We start from the raw sequence: 14470 nt of genomic DNA, 5'->3' as shown, positions 1-14470 counted from the left end.
GTGAGAACACTTTGCTACCTCAGGCTGTCGCCCTGAACAGATATAATTGCATCCCATCCAGCAGGGGACACAGCGTTGATCTTTCTTCCTCCAGAAGCCCAGCTCACCTCAGAATGTCACCCAGGAGCAGTCAAGCGTGAGGGTTGCCATCTCCGTGCTGGGTTCGGGTCTTCTCACCTAGGATGCTGCTTAACTGGGCCTGTCTGTGTGGAGCAGGGCAGAGAGGGAGGACAAGAGATGCCTCATCCATTTTTAGGCAACAATTTGCGGATTCTTTGTGCCGTCTTTAGAAAAATCAACCTTTTCTGACTTGATGTAAGTGCTGAACGGCCACGTCTAATTTTTTTAATCTGTTTTTCAGGAAATTAAAATGAGATGCAGTGAGGTTGGAGACTTGTGCGTGATGCCCAGCTCGTAGAATTTTAGAGCTAAAAGTAACCTGAGAGATCAGCCATCCTTTGCAAGGCTCAGAGAGGCAAGATGACTTGCCTGAGGTCACACAGCTATTAAGGGGTAGGGCTGGGAGTCAAACCCAGCTCTCTGCGATCTCAGAGCCAATGTTTTCTTTTATATACTTCCCTGTTCTTCTTTCCAGGGCCCCACCTGGGGCCTCCTTGGACTCATGCCATGGATTTCTCTGTGCAACCAGGGGAGCATGAGGGACCACAATGGCACCTGTCACGGGCCACCCAAACTGCATTTGTAGTCGGCCTGGTAGAAATGCCAGGGCTCTCAAGGGCTAGGACCGTGGTCCCTGTCATTGTCACTGTCAGACCTTTCAGTGAGCTTTCCCTTGATCTCTGAGATGAGAGAACGCAGGCTTCATCCATTAGCATGTTCAAACCCATTCTGCATATTTTGCAGAAAAATGAGGCCCCAAGAGATGAAATAATTTGCCAAAGGTCACAGAGCTGGAAGTGACCTCACCCTGCCTGACCCCAGAGCCCCAAGCGTCTAACCAACTGTCCTAGGCGCTCTCTGGTTCTGACCCCGCGAGTACAGGGGCCGACACGTCTACTGACTCAGAATGCCTGGTTCGCTCCTTTGAGAACGGGGTGCTCCGTCTCTGGGCATAAGCCCCGCCCATCCTGGCCCCAGTGTGGGAGGTGGGAGCCCCTAGAGCTCCATAAGCCATGCAGGGCAATTGGCTCTCCTGGCGGGAGGGGGGCAGAGGGTCCCGGGCCCCTCCCCACAGAAGCCTGGGCAGGCCATGTACATCGCTGAGTGCGCCTCAGCTAGTGAGGCCTTCAGAGATGAAGATGCGCTGGGGTCAGCTCTGCTGGGGAAGGTTAGCATGAAAATAAGAAGGCTCTGGTGGTCATATCTTCAGATCCTGGAAGAAGGGGTAGAGCTAGAAACAAGTAAAATCTAAAAGCAGGCAGTTGTCAACTCAGTGCAAGGATGAACTCTGGAAACCAAGGGCTACCCTTGCAGGTAGTGAGGTCCCCATTCCCAAGAGGCTCCAACCAACGGCTGCCCTTCCATGGATAGTGAGGCAGAGAGGCCTCCTACTGCCTCTCAGAGGTAAGGCAGTAGATGCCCTCTGGGGACTCTGCCATCAGGATCCAAGCAAGAAATCAACAGCACCCGCAGACGGGGTAATACAAGGGACGATTAATGAAGGGCTAGTCACAAAGGTGGTGCGGGCAAGGCTTAGGGAAGGCAGTACTGATGGGGTATCCTGAGCCTGGTAGCAGAGAGAGCCATTGCCATGCCTGGGAAAGGGAGAAAGAGCCCATATCAGAATGGAGCGCTCCCTCCAGGCCCCGAGCCAGAGTTGTGCCCTTCCAAGGTGGCACGCAGCTAACGCACAGGGACCCAGCAAATAGAATTGAGAGACTGAATATCCCAGCCTGACTCTCCCCTCTCCCCCAGTTTCCTACCTGGGCCCACCATTGGCTGCAGCCAACCAGCAGCTAGAGGGCAAGGGAGCCCAACAGTACACTTCATACAAGTGCAGCTCCCAGGGCAGAGAGCAGAACGGACAGGATGGGTAGGGGACGAACAGAGCCATCCTGCCCTGAGACGCATCTCACCGCATGGCTGGCCTCCCTCCCACCCTCTCCTCTCAAGCTACCTATCCCAGCCACTGTTACAAAGACAGTTTCCTCCAACCCGAGATTGCTTTGTACCAGCACATCCCTACCTTAGCCTAGAAAATTCCTCCAGATTTTCTTTGCCTCCTCTTCAGTGTTTATTGCCTCTGCATGCTTCCTGTAATTTGCAAAGATTAAAACTGTAAGCTTTTATTGTGATGTACTTTCCCTGCCCCATTATGCATTCTGCCCGTGGCTCCCCACCCCCCCACCCCCCCCCCACCCCCGCCGACTCCCCCACCCAGCAGAGCTTCCCAATCCTTTCTGCAGGCACAGAAAATTCTCCACAGGTAGACTTCACCTGGTGCCGGCCGTGGCCCTGCTCCTAAAAAGGAGACTCTGGCTTCTGCAGGTTGAAGTCTCTTTACCGCCCTCCTCCTGATTCAACATCATCTTTCATGTTACGCCGCCAGGGTTTCAGCTCGGTCCCAATTAACAAGAGCTCCTAACGCTGTGTGTGTGTAGTAACTTCGCCTTTCTCTGTGCTCTCTCTCTGGGGCTTTGAATCCTGGTGTTCATGATACGTAAACAAATCCTTCACTGCCCTGGGGGCCTGCACTCTTTGAAGCAACTCAGTGTTGAATCTTTCGGTGGTGAGAGGAATAGGAAGATGTGAACAATTCTGTCCAGCACCGACGGGGGTTATCATCGGGGCTGGCTTCCCGGTTGTGTGACCACTGCACTCACACAGGCTCAGGAGGGTCACACTCTTGGTTTAATGCTCTACCACTGCTGTCTTGAGTTTCTCAATACATTTTTAACGAGGTGCCCCACATTTTCAGTTTGAACCCAAACACTGTATGGGTGGTCCGAGTTCTTGTTCTTGTTATTGTTGCTGCTGTTGCTGTTGTTTTCTGTGCAGCCCAGCTGCATGTCGGTGAATGAGACCTTCTGCCTTGTGCAACATGGGAGCAAGCCCGTCACTGGGTGACATGTGGTGCTGGTGTTTCCTAGGGTCCAGCCAGACCCTGGCAGACTCACAGCTGGTCAAAGGGCGGGGAACAGTCAGCTCAGCAGAGGACACTCCCTCACTCAATTTGTTTCATTCAACAAGTAGTTATTGAGCTCTGCTCTGTTCCAGGCACCACGCTAGGGGCTTTAGGGGATATGACAATGAAAGAGATATTCCCTTTCTCCAGCATCCACTCAGAACCCCAGGGCTATGAACCAGGACATCTGCTCATGTGAAATAAACCACACCCCTAGTGGGGGAGGAAGAGTGACGAATTGCAAGTCAGGAGACCTGGCTCTTGGCCCCTGCTCTGCTCTTGACTTGCTGTGTGACCTTGGGCAAGTCAATTCCCCTCTCTGGACTAGATCACTGCTGCCCAAATGTGTTTGGCCTCAGATAATTTGTATCAGAATCCCTGGGCCTGCAAGTTTCCTGGGCTTCACCCCAGAGGGACAGAATCAGAATTGCTAGGGAGTGGATCCCGGGAATGGTCACGCAGAGCTCCGTATGTGATGTCAACGTGCATTCTAGTCTGAGACCGTTGGAGGTACGTGGGCGGAGCCTTTGGCTCTAACGGCCTATGCCTGATCACTTCATTTCTTAAACTGTGTCTTCGTATTTGCACTGATAGTGTGCCGTGTCCAGGAAAGGCAGGAGCCGAGGGTGGGGACAGGGCAGGGACTGGAGGGAGGCTGTTATTCACTATCAAACTGGAGAATTACTCCATAGAGGGGAGCTGAGGGCAGTTCTGTGAAGGAAGAGGAACTACCTGGAGATGAGAGAATAAGGGGTGCTTTGGGAGAAGCAGGGTCAGGGAGGATCTGGGACTACAATCATGACTGCAAATAGGCACAGCTCTACTGCTCGGAACCCCACCCAGATCTCCTGCTTCTGGACAAGAGACCCCACAGGGGCACCTGCCTAGGAAAGCGGGGTGCTCAAGCCCTTGTTACCCCTACTGCTCCGAGAGGGCTGGGATCTGCTCACAGGTGACATTCTACAACTGCACTGCCCAGTAAGGGGGTCACCAGCCACATGTGGCTACTTAATTTTAAGTTTAATTAATTAAAATTCAATTGGATAAAAAATAGATAAATAAAGGAGGCCAGAAAAGTAATATGTGAAGTGATGGATATGTGAATTAACCTGATAGGGGGAATCCTTTCACAATGTATACCTACGTCAAATCATCCCACTGGGCGCTTTAAATACCATACAATTTTGTTTGTCAATTATGCATCAGTAAAGTTGGGGGGCATTAATTAATTAAATTCTAAATTCAGTTCCTCACCTGCAAGAGTCACATTTCATGTGGCTGAGAGTACCAGGTTGGATAGCAAGGATTCTAGAACATTCCATCTTGGTAGAAGGTTCCTCTAGACAGCATTATCCTGAAGAGGGCAGAAACCTTATTCGTGTCTCTTCTGACTCTGCCCATCAGCTTGCATGCCCATCCATGTTTGTAATGATATGAGAATACTTTAGGAATTTACTCTGCTCCAGCCCCTGCTGCTTCTTGAATAAACTCCCCATCTGAACCCCAACCCAGTCTGAGTAGCCTTGGGCAGCTCTCACTGACACAGGCATGCCTGGCTGTCCTCTTTGCCCATTACTCACAGCACTTCTGACACCAAGGCCTCGTTTCTCATTTCTCCCTGTAACCACAGGTACCTGTCCTACTGGCTCTAAGGTTTCTTAAGCTCCCTTATATCGCAGGCACACAGCCTCACTAGCTCTGGAAAACGCGTTTTGGCATCTCTCCTCTCCCACCCGCTACAGCTCACCGAATGTGCTTTTCATTCATCCAAGCATGGACATCCCTGTATCCCAGTATCACTGTGTGTTCACTTCTCCCCCATCAAAGCCTGTTCTTTGGGCTCCTTGGCCTCTCCTCAACCCCTCTCTTGGGCAGACCTTAGAACACACAGCCACTGAAAGCTGGCCACTCAGCCTTCTTCATCTCCCCCATCCTCCCTCTCCCTCGGCCCCCTCCCTGATGTGCCTGTGGGCCAAGCCCCAGGCTGGGCAATGGGCACCGGACTGAGCAAGAAGCACTCTCCTCTCCTGAGGCATCCGCCATCCATGGGAGAGATGGACACAAATCCACAGGCACGCAGGGACGTAGGGGCAAGATGGCACGGAGCCATCTGGGTAAAGAGATGGCGGAAGACTTGACTCTGCTGGAGGAAAGGGGGAGGTGTTCGTGGGTTTCACGGGATTCTCTACTGCTCCACGGAGATGTGTATGAAAGGATTCCTGGCTGAGGCTCTCTTTTGCCTGAACCTCACTTCAGCCACTGGATTCCTCGTGTAGATTGTGAGAGCCCTGCCTATTCTTCCTCTGGTCCCTGTCTGCCTACTCAACCTTGGCCTGTGCCCCCGACCTTGGAATTCTCACCCAGCTCTGGACGCCTCGCCCTGCCTCGGTCACAGGCCCCCAGGCTGCGCCGGGTCCTGCGCATTCACTGCCTGGCTCCGGCCCTTCCCTCCTCGCCTTTCTCTTCTGTGCCAGCTTTAGAGCGTTTCCCCAGGCTCTCCCTACGCTATGGCCCTGGGGCTGACGCACTCCCCCTCCTTGACCTCTGACCTCCATCCCCTCTTATCCTCCCTGATTTCTGCATTTACCCATCCTCTCCCTATTCTCTAGTTTCAGAATACTCCTTGATGTGGTTTCTAGGTTGGCCTTGCCCGTGAATAAGCAAGTAAAGGTTGGAGTCACAAGTCTCTCACTCGTTCATGCAACAGGCGTTCCCTAGGTGCCCGCAAGATGCCCAGCCGTGTGCAGGGCCTTTGAGATCCAGAGAGAAAGCCCTGAACTTGGCCTCAACGATGCTCAGCCTTGTGGAAAAGACAGTGAGATAAAGGATTATGACGTGGTGTGGCAGAGGCTTTACCAGGCGTATGTGAGACACAACCAGGCAGGAGAAGGAGTGGCTCTGGGCTGGGGCTGGGGGCTGAATCTTCAGTGATGAGAAGGGAGATGGTCAGGTGGACCAAGCAAAAGACGTTCCAGGGGCTTCCCTGGTGGCGCAGTGGTTGGGAGTCCGCCTGCCGATGCCGGGGACATGGGTTCGTGCCCCGGTCCGGGAAGATCCCATGTGCCGCGGAGCGGCTGGGCCCGTGAGCCATGGCCGCTGAGCCTGCGCGTCCGGAGCCTGTGCTCCGCAACAGGAGAGGCCGCGATAGTGAGAGGCCCGCGTACCGCAAAAATAAATAAATAAATAAATAAAGACATTCCAGGCAGAAGGAGATGCATGTGCTCCGTGTAGAGCAGGGATCAGTAACAACCAATCTGGCGGCCCTGGTGGGTTGGAACACATAGTGCCACGAAGCAGAGGGCTGCCCAGAGCAAGGCTGGAACGGGGGCAGGTGAAGGAGATTGGGCTCCTTATAAGTGACTCAGATTTGCATTTTGGAAAACTCATGCTTCAAGCTGTTTGCAAAGAATAAGAGAAGGAGACCCAGGAAAGGCTGATAGATCCCATAGGTGCACTTCCCGCCAATTATGAGCACCAACATATAGGATGAGCCAGGCTCTGCCATCCCATCCCTTTCTGCTGTCCCTCCCCCGCTCACTGCCGAGGGCCGTTTCTCCTGCCAAAGAACAAAAGGGGAGAAGCTTCTCTTCTAGTTTCCCATCTCCTGCAGCTCCAAGGGGCTTACAGGAAATCCCCGTGGTTTTTATTGTTTTTGTTTGTTTTTGCGGTATGCGGGCCTCTCACTGCTGTGGCCTCTCCCGTTGCAGAGCACAGGCTCCGGACGCGCAGGCTCAGCGGCCATGGCTCACGGGCCCAGCCGCTTCACGGCATGTGGGATCTTCCCGGACCGGGGCACGAACCCGTGTCCCCTGCTGCATCGGCAGGCGGACTCTCAACCACTGCGCCACCAGGGAAGCCCCGTGGCCCCGTATTTTTATTTCAACTGCTGTATCATCGTGTTTTCCTTCTCCTGATCTCCTCGCCTCAGCTCATGGCCCAGTAGAGAAGTTAGTAAATAAAGAGAATAGGTGCTTAACTCACTTCATAATCCCACTCTGTAGTTTTGCAGATTGAAGCAAAAAGTTGGTTGGCCTAGCTGACCTGAATTCGTTTCTGATCGCTACTCTAACAGATTGCCACAACCTTAGAGGCATCAAACAACATGAATTTATTATCTTACAGCTCTGGAAGCCAGAAGTCAAAAATGTATTTTAAGGTGTCAGCAGGGCTGCATTCCTTCTAGAGGCTCTAGGGGAAATCCATTCCCTTGCCTTTTCTAGCTTCTGGAAGCTGCCTGCATCCCTGGGCTTACGGATCCTTCCTCCATCTTCAAAGCCAGCAGCATAGATTTTTCCACATCTCTCTGACTCTGATCCTCCCGCTTCCCTCTTGTAAGGACCCTTGTGATCACATTGGGCCACCTGGATGACCAAGGACAATCTCCCCACCTCAAAATCCTTAGTTACATCTGCAGCATCCCTTTCACCAATGTAAGGTAACACAGCCACAGTTTCCAGGGACGAGGATGTGCACATCTCTGGGGGGCCATGATTCTGCCTACCGTGGGGCCTTTCCAGCATCCTTTTGAGCTTTTCAGTCCCAGGACTCCATGAGCATCTGTTATCATTGACCCATGGCTCTGTCCATCTTTGTTCTTTCAGAGGAAACGACGTTTGAAGCAGGCGTGAAGGTTCAGATCCACAGTCAGTCTGAGCCGCCTTTCATCCAAGAGCTAGGCTTTGGGGTGGCACCAGGGTTCCAGACTTTCGTGGCCACACAGGAGCAGAGGGTAAGTCCCCAGGGCTCTCTGGATCAGCGGTCCTTGGTCTCTCCCGGCCACCCACCACGTGAGGAGGAGAAATGGGATTCCCACTCCTGGAAGGCTCTGAATCCACCCAGGAGGCAGGAGCAGGGCTGGGCTCAGCAAAGAGACTCACCCTGAAATTGGAGAAATGTATCAGGCTAACCTCTGTAATCCAATTCTCCTGTACCGCCTGTCGGTTTCTGCAATTGGGCATGAGGGAAACCCAGCTTATTTGCTTTTTCACTCAACTGGTTGGGTTTTTTTTTCGCAAAACATTCTGGGAAAAAAATCTTTGTGCGGGTCGGGTGGGAGTCCAGTGGCTGCCGAGGGAAATTGCGCATCAGGGTTTGGTGTGTTTCATCACTGTGGTGATACAAAGCCAGGTGGCCTGCAAAAAGGAACAGGGATAGAGCATCACTCTCTTGTAACAGAGTTTAAGTGGAGGGAAGCCTCTTCATGGGTTCCTGTCTGCTCTCTGATTTAGCACCAGAGGAGGGACCCTCCCAGCCAGCCGGGACTTCTACGTCAACTCTGTGCGTCCGTGGAGTGAGGATTGGCACAGATGTGACACGGCTTCCACACCTCAAAGGGAGACCTTTGTAAATTCTCAGTGGGGAGGAAGCCTCCAAACAGGACTGCAGAGAGACATGGGGATGCGTTTTTTCTCTGATCTCCTGGTTTGCCTAGAATAAAAGCTGGAGAGCCTACGACTCTGAGGGAGTCCTAAACCAGGTCGCCCAAGACAACGTGCCCTGGGAGGCCTGGAGCAAAGAATGAGGTGAATGAGTGACAGGGAGCCCCGCTCTAGGGTGTGAGGAGAGGAGACCCCGGAGAACGGGAGCAGCAGTCAGCAAAGAGATGCACATGTAACTTAGCAGCTCCGCTTGTTTTTACAATTTGGCCCAAATCGTCTCTCATCCAGTACTGATCAGTGATTCCTTAGCCATTTTATAAAGCGATCTTCTGTATCGGAAACTGGTTTTAACTCTCTAAGCGAGCTGGGAAAACGTTGGTGGCGCAGGCCTCACGAACTATTCCCTGTACTTAATGCCTGGGCCGTTGCTAAATATCAAGGTCAGCCTCCACTGCAACATGTAGCAGGTGGGATGGTGGCTCTGAGACTGGGGTAGAGGAGGCTGGGAGGTTGGCCCGGCAACTAAGCGGCTCAGAGATAGAGGCAGGCAGTGTAGGCAGAAGTGGAGTATTCACGAGTGTGCAAGGTGGGAGCTTGGTGGAACGACCAGAAAACTTCATCCTAGAGGACAAAGAGGGCGGGCATGAAGCAGACAGCACAGAGCCAAGTTCAAGGCTGAGGATTTGAATCAGGAAGCATGAGCGCAGACTAGCAGGTCAAGGTGTGCAGAGAGCCCGGAGCCCAAGCTATTAGCCTGGGTGTAGCAGCGAGCCTTCCTTCGAGTACTGTCAGATAAACAAAGCAGCAAGGACAGGTTTAATCAGTAATATACTATTGCAGTAGGGAAGAGGGTTCAGCCTGAACTGAACTCAACTTCGATTTTTGCAGAAGGCACTTGGCGTTTTAAAGGGAAAATGAGGGGGAGGGTTGGGGGGATAGAGGGTGCCTGAGCAGAGTCAGGGAGATGAAGCATTACAAAAAGCTGGAAGTCAGGGGGTGGGGGTCAGTGCATGTGGAACCCATCCAAGTTTGCTAATAGGACCCCATCACAGTTAGGCTTCTCTCCTCCTGCAGAGACAGGGAGACAGGGGCCCTACCTTTTGGTCTCGGCAGGAACAAACAAACAGTTAAGTTCTTTTGGCAGTCTTGAGTTCTTAGGCGGGGACTTTAAGGGGGCTAGGGTCATCCCAGGGATTTGCCTTTGAGCTGTGAGAAACTGCGTTAGCGGAAAAACGTGTTGAAGACACGGTCATTTTCGTAAAGAGCTTTAGCTGAATGTTTCAAAAATACTAAATATTCTTGAGCTCACTGGAGAATCCAGAATAAATACTACCTGGAGTTCTGCCCTCTGTTTGCCTCCTGCTCCTGGGCTTGTGTGGCCTAAGTAGTATTATGCTACCCTGAACAGCATACTTCATCCAAGTGCAGTAATACAGGCCACACCTTTTCTGGAATTCTGTTGGCCTCTTTTATTTCCTTTATACAAATGTGAGTTTTCAGAAGTCGATTGTTAACACTATTCTAGTTCTGTTCTTCATCTAAACTATCCATTTCAATGAAAATGAAGGGCTAATGACAAGAAAGAAAGAAGGAAGGAAGGAAGGAAGAAAAGGAAAGAAAGAAGGAAACTATGTTAGTGTTCTTCCAAGTCTTTGTAGGCCAAGGTTGAGGCCTCATGGAGAACAGGGCACAGAGGAGCCTGGCTAGTCCTGCCTTTTGTGTGTGATGTGAGTCAATCTACCTCCCTTCGAAGAACCAGGCATGAGTTAGACTAATAAGTGTGTCCATGAATTCTTTGACTATCTAATGGTGAATTTGGGGCTAGTTTTCCGATGCGAATCTGATTTTGTGTTTTGTTGAAAGTAACCACCACTCTGATCCTGCATGACTTACCTGTACGGACACCTCTCTGGTGTCCACATTGCTATTACCATGCAGAGGAAGTGAACAGCCTTCCTTGAAACCCACAGGGTAACTCCATCTCACCGCTAGCGAAGGTTGGAAAGAAGGAAGCTCTCTGTAGGCTCCTGTGTCACTGGCCTGAGAGATGTGCTCTGTCTTCCCCACTCCACACTGACCCCCCTTACTGACACCAAAGAAATTTCTGGGCCTGGTGGGAATCTGGAGCTGATAACTTCTCAGAACCCTTAAGTCTCTTTCTCTTCCCAACATGAAACAGAGGGACTCCCCGTGGCGGTCAGGGACAGAACATATTCCCAGCTTCAGAGGACAAATTCAGTGTTGGCTTTGAAGTATATTTTCAGAAAATCAGCCTCATTCGTATTAGCATTGCTATGGTTATTATAAGTAATAATAAGATATTTGGTTAAACATTTTACAGTCTTCAAAGCATTTCCACACCATCTCATTTCATCACTTCATTCATATTAATAGAGAAATACAAAGACACATCCTGGAGCTAAATCTAAAAATACATTGTGTTTACACGTATATAAAAGAGCATATTCATAGGAAATAAGACTGGAAGGAAATAAGGCAAAGTACCCGCAGTGGGGGAATTCTGAATGATTTGTTTTCTTGTCTGGTTTCGCCACGTGTCTTATAAGGCGGCTTTGTTTTATTTACTTGTTGAGCAAATATTTGTTGAACACCTACTATGGGTGAAGCGATAGGGATACGGTGGTGAGCGAAACAGACCCAGTGTCTGTCCTCAGGGAACCTACGTATTAGTGGTTTCTTTCACATAGGAAAAATAACCGTTAAATAATCTTAAGTCATGTATGATTTGGGGATTGGCCCCCGTTGGTATATTCTCAACTCTGCCATTAGGACTAACCTATCCAGCTGACCCTGGTTCTCAAACATTGATTCTAAGATGCAAATTTTTTTCACATTTCTGAAATTGGGGCTTGTTGCGCGTCCGTTACGACTGGAGATGTTTTTTCTTTCTCAATGGCACATAAAGTCACCGTGGTCTTACAACCTATAGCGGCTACACTGTTCCCATTCCAAGATTCTGCTGCTTCAGCTCAAAGCTCAAGGGAATCTTGAAAGAAGGCCAGAGATGACAAGACTATTTGGGGGGCCAGAAGGCCCTTTCCTAGAAACTTGGTGTGAATCATGCTAGGGAAATTGACTCCTGAGTGAAAGCCCTGAGCGGAACTGGGAACTTACAGGACTCCTGCCATGAATCCCTTTGTAAATGGGAAAGTCCTTTTGCCTGGTAAAGTCATCCCACCCGTGCAAAATTACACACGCACTTCTCTCAATATTTTTCACTTTACTTTGTCATCCAAAAGAACACACCATTGGGCTGTAACCCAGACCAAAGAATGCTTTTTTCCATCTGTATTTGCCCTAAACCCAAATAAGCCAAGGTATGCCCCTGCCTTCCTTGGACAATCTGAGAAGTGCCCCCCTGGCTCAGCTGTTGCAGGAGCCCCTGCACCATCCCAGGACCCCCACCACCAGAGACAGGCAGTGGGATAACACGCTGAGAGCAGAAACAGAACACGGAGGGAGAGAACAGTTCCTCCTACCTGAGCGCACACTCCCCGCCAGGCGTTAAGCTGCAGAGACACTTGACCTGCATTATTTCATTTATTCCCCACAACAACCCCAAAAGGGGGATATTGTTATGCCACGTTCCAGATGACAAAACTGCCAAGTCACTTGCTTCAGGTCGCCGAGCTAAGGGAACTGCAGGACTCGGCTATGAGCACAGATCTATCTGGGGAGAGAAAACCAGACAGGGAGCCCACAGGCCTGGATTCTAGTCCTGACTGCGCCATGAGAACTTGGACAGGTTGCCCCCGTCCCTGGGCCTCAGTGTTCCCATCCATAGAATGGAAGGGCTGGGTTAGATGACCTCGAAGGGCCTCCAGCGTTAGCAGCCTGGGGGTCACTCAAGCACACGGGAACCACCTGGAAGTTTGGGCGATAGCAGTTTTGCACCTGCTCTGCCACCTGCGGACTCCCTCCTTCATGCCAGCTGGCGTGGGGTGCTGTTAAGGTCCATGGTGGCAAGGACATGTGAGATAAACCCCCCTCCCCTGGTCTGAGAGGCAGAACCTGGGTTCCTACTAGTGAGAAGCAGGGGTTGGGGTATGTAGCCGCCCTAAAACTTTAGAAGAGAGGCTCTGTCTGTGCTCCTTGGTCGTGCCCCTTCCCCAGGCCACACACATGGCAGCCACATGGCTGCCCTACTTAAAACCCTTAAATTCCTGGGTTTCCTGTAATTCGCAAAAGCCCAACCTCTTAGACTGGTGTCCGAGGTCCTGTTCAGCCTGGCCCCTGCCCACCTCTCCAGCCTCATCAACTGCCCATGGTTGACCAACCTGCCCCCTGCATCCCAGTGTCAGAGACCCATCCACCAAACACACCATGCTCTCTGATGCCTGCCTCTGTGCACTTGCCCCCACTGTTCCTTCTGCCCAGCATCCCTTCCTGGTCTTACCTACCTGGCAAAGGCCTAGTCCTATTTCTAGCTACTGCTCAAAGAGCACAGCCTCTAAGAAGACCTTCCCCATCCTGTCCTGCCACCCCCCAAGGAGCAGGTAGTCGCGCCATATAACACCTTATACATTCATTTATTCCTTCAGCAAATATTCACTGAGCAGCTGCTTTGCTGGGAAGACGAAGATGAGGGAGACCTGGTCCCGCCTTGGAGCGCTCACAGAATCAAGCAGGCTTCTCAGCAATTTTATCCCACTCCTAAGAGATGTAAAACTCTCCTTGCAGAATTGACCTCCCCTTGTGCATCGCTGCCCCTATGCCTTCCTCTTACGAACTGTCTTCCTTAGCCCCCATCAATCAGCCCTTGACTCAGTTAGGCTGGGAGCTCCCTGAGAGCAAGGATGGTGTCTCTCGGATTCTCTATCCCCCGTGCCTTGCTTAGATATGAGCTCAGTACATGTGCAGGATTGAAAGAACAAACTATATACTAACTCAGATCTGCACTCTGGGCCCAAAGACCACTCATGCTGCGCTCCAGTGCTCTCCCCCCCGCCCCCGCCCCCGCCTGTCAAAACTCCCTTTAAAATCTGCCCTGGGGGCCCTGCTCCTCCCTGAGGCTGTGGAGCCAGCCTGTGGTGGGTGATGGTATCTGTATCATTGCTGGCTGCACACTTAGAGATCCTAATCAAAGCAAAAGCTCACGAAAGAGGTCAGGGCTGGAGACAGAGATCTGGTAGCCATCTGTGTGCATGAGAGTGGATGGAACAGATGGGAAGGTCCTCCCCGAACTCTGGACCGTGGGGAGAATTAAATGAGTGAGCGAATATATGTGAAAGAGAAAATCTAGGACATTCATGTAGTAAGAGCATAACATCGTCTACGTTGATGTCGCCAGATTCTTTGCCCCTCACTGAAGGCGATTGCTAATCCTGATGGGACTTCCTGTCATGATTTGATATAAGAAAATTTTCATCATCTCCCACTTCCTCCTCAAAGAGCCTGGCGGTGAGTCTTGATTTCTAAATGTTTATCCAATGTGTCCATCAAATCTTTATTCAACCGCCCTGCCCATACTTCTTGGCGGGACTGAGAATGACTCTGCAGACCCTGGGCAGTCGGTTGGCCACCAGCCTCATTGTTCAGAAAGTTTTCGGGGAAACATGGCCCTGCGTTTATATTCGAGGGTCTCAGAAATGCCTTGGGGAACCAGAGTTGCTAATCACTACCCAGATATACCCCATTCTCACCAAGAAGCCCTTCTACTACCAGTCTGGAGCCATTGGGAATGAGACGGGTTCCGATTCCGCAACCTGGACTGTGTGTTGGTTCCTCACTTGGGCTGTATGCAGAGTACCATGAGAATGCCCACGGTCACACCACACCCTGCATCAATCAGCTGCTTGCTAGACTCTTTGGGGCTGTAGATACACAAGGCAAACACAAATGTTTGCGTCCCACTGGCCCCAGTTAGGTCACTGGCACCCGCGTGGGCACGGTCGGCTCCTACAGAAGCCTAAGCCTTTACCATCAGCGTAGGTTGGCCGCATCTCCAACATTTGGAGGGAGTCCCACCATGGCTCACAATGAGAAA

The 14470-nt window shown here is 51.3% G+C and overlaps 1 protein-coding gene across 2 annotated transcripts in view; it reads left to right on the top strand.

Annotated features, from left to right (window-relative positions):
* ASIC2 (acid sensing ion channel subunit 2) overlaps positions 1–14470 on the top strand; it is a 1024770-nt gene that overhangs the window by 957146 nt on the left and 53154 nt on the right. For both annotated transcript variants that reach the window (XM_033847876.2, XM_033847875.2), the window contains exon 3: positions 7687–7814. In XM_033847876.2, the coding sequence (XP_033703767.1) occupies positions 7687–7814 (128 nt within the window). The remainder of the gene's footprint in view (positions 1–7686; positions 7815–14470) is intronic.

Source organism: Tursiops truncatus, chromosome 20 (genome assembly GCF_011762595.2).
Source record: "Tursiops truncatus isolate mTurTru1 chromosome 20, mTurTru1.mat.Y, whole genome shotgun sequence".
NCBI lineage: Eukaryota > Metazoa > Chordata > Mammalia > Artiodactyla > Delphinidae > Tursiops > Tursiops truncatus.
The sequence above is the reverse complement of the archived record's forward strand: the minus strand, read 5'-3'. Positions and strand labels throughout refer to the sequence as shown.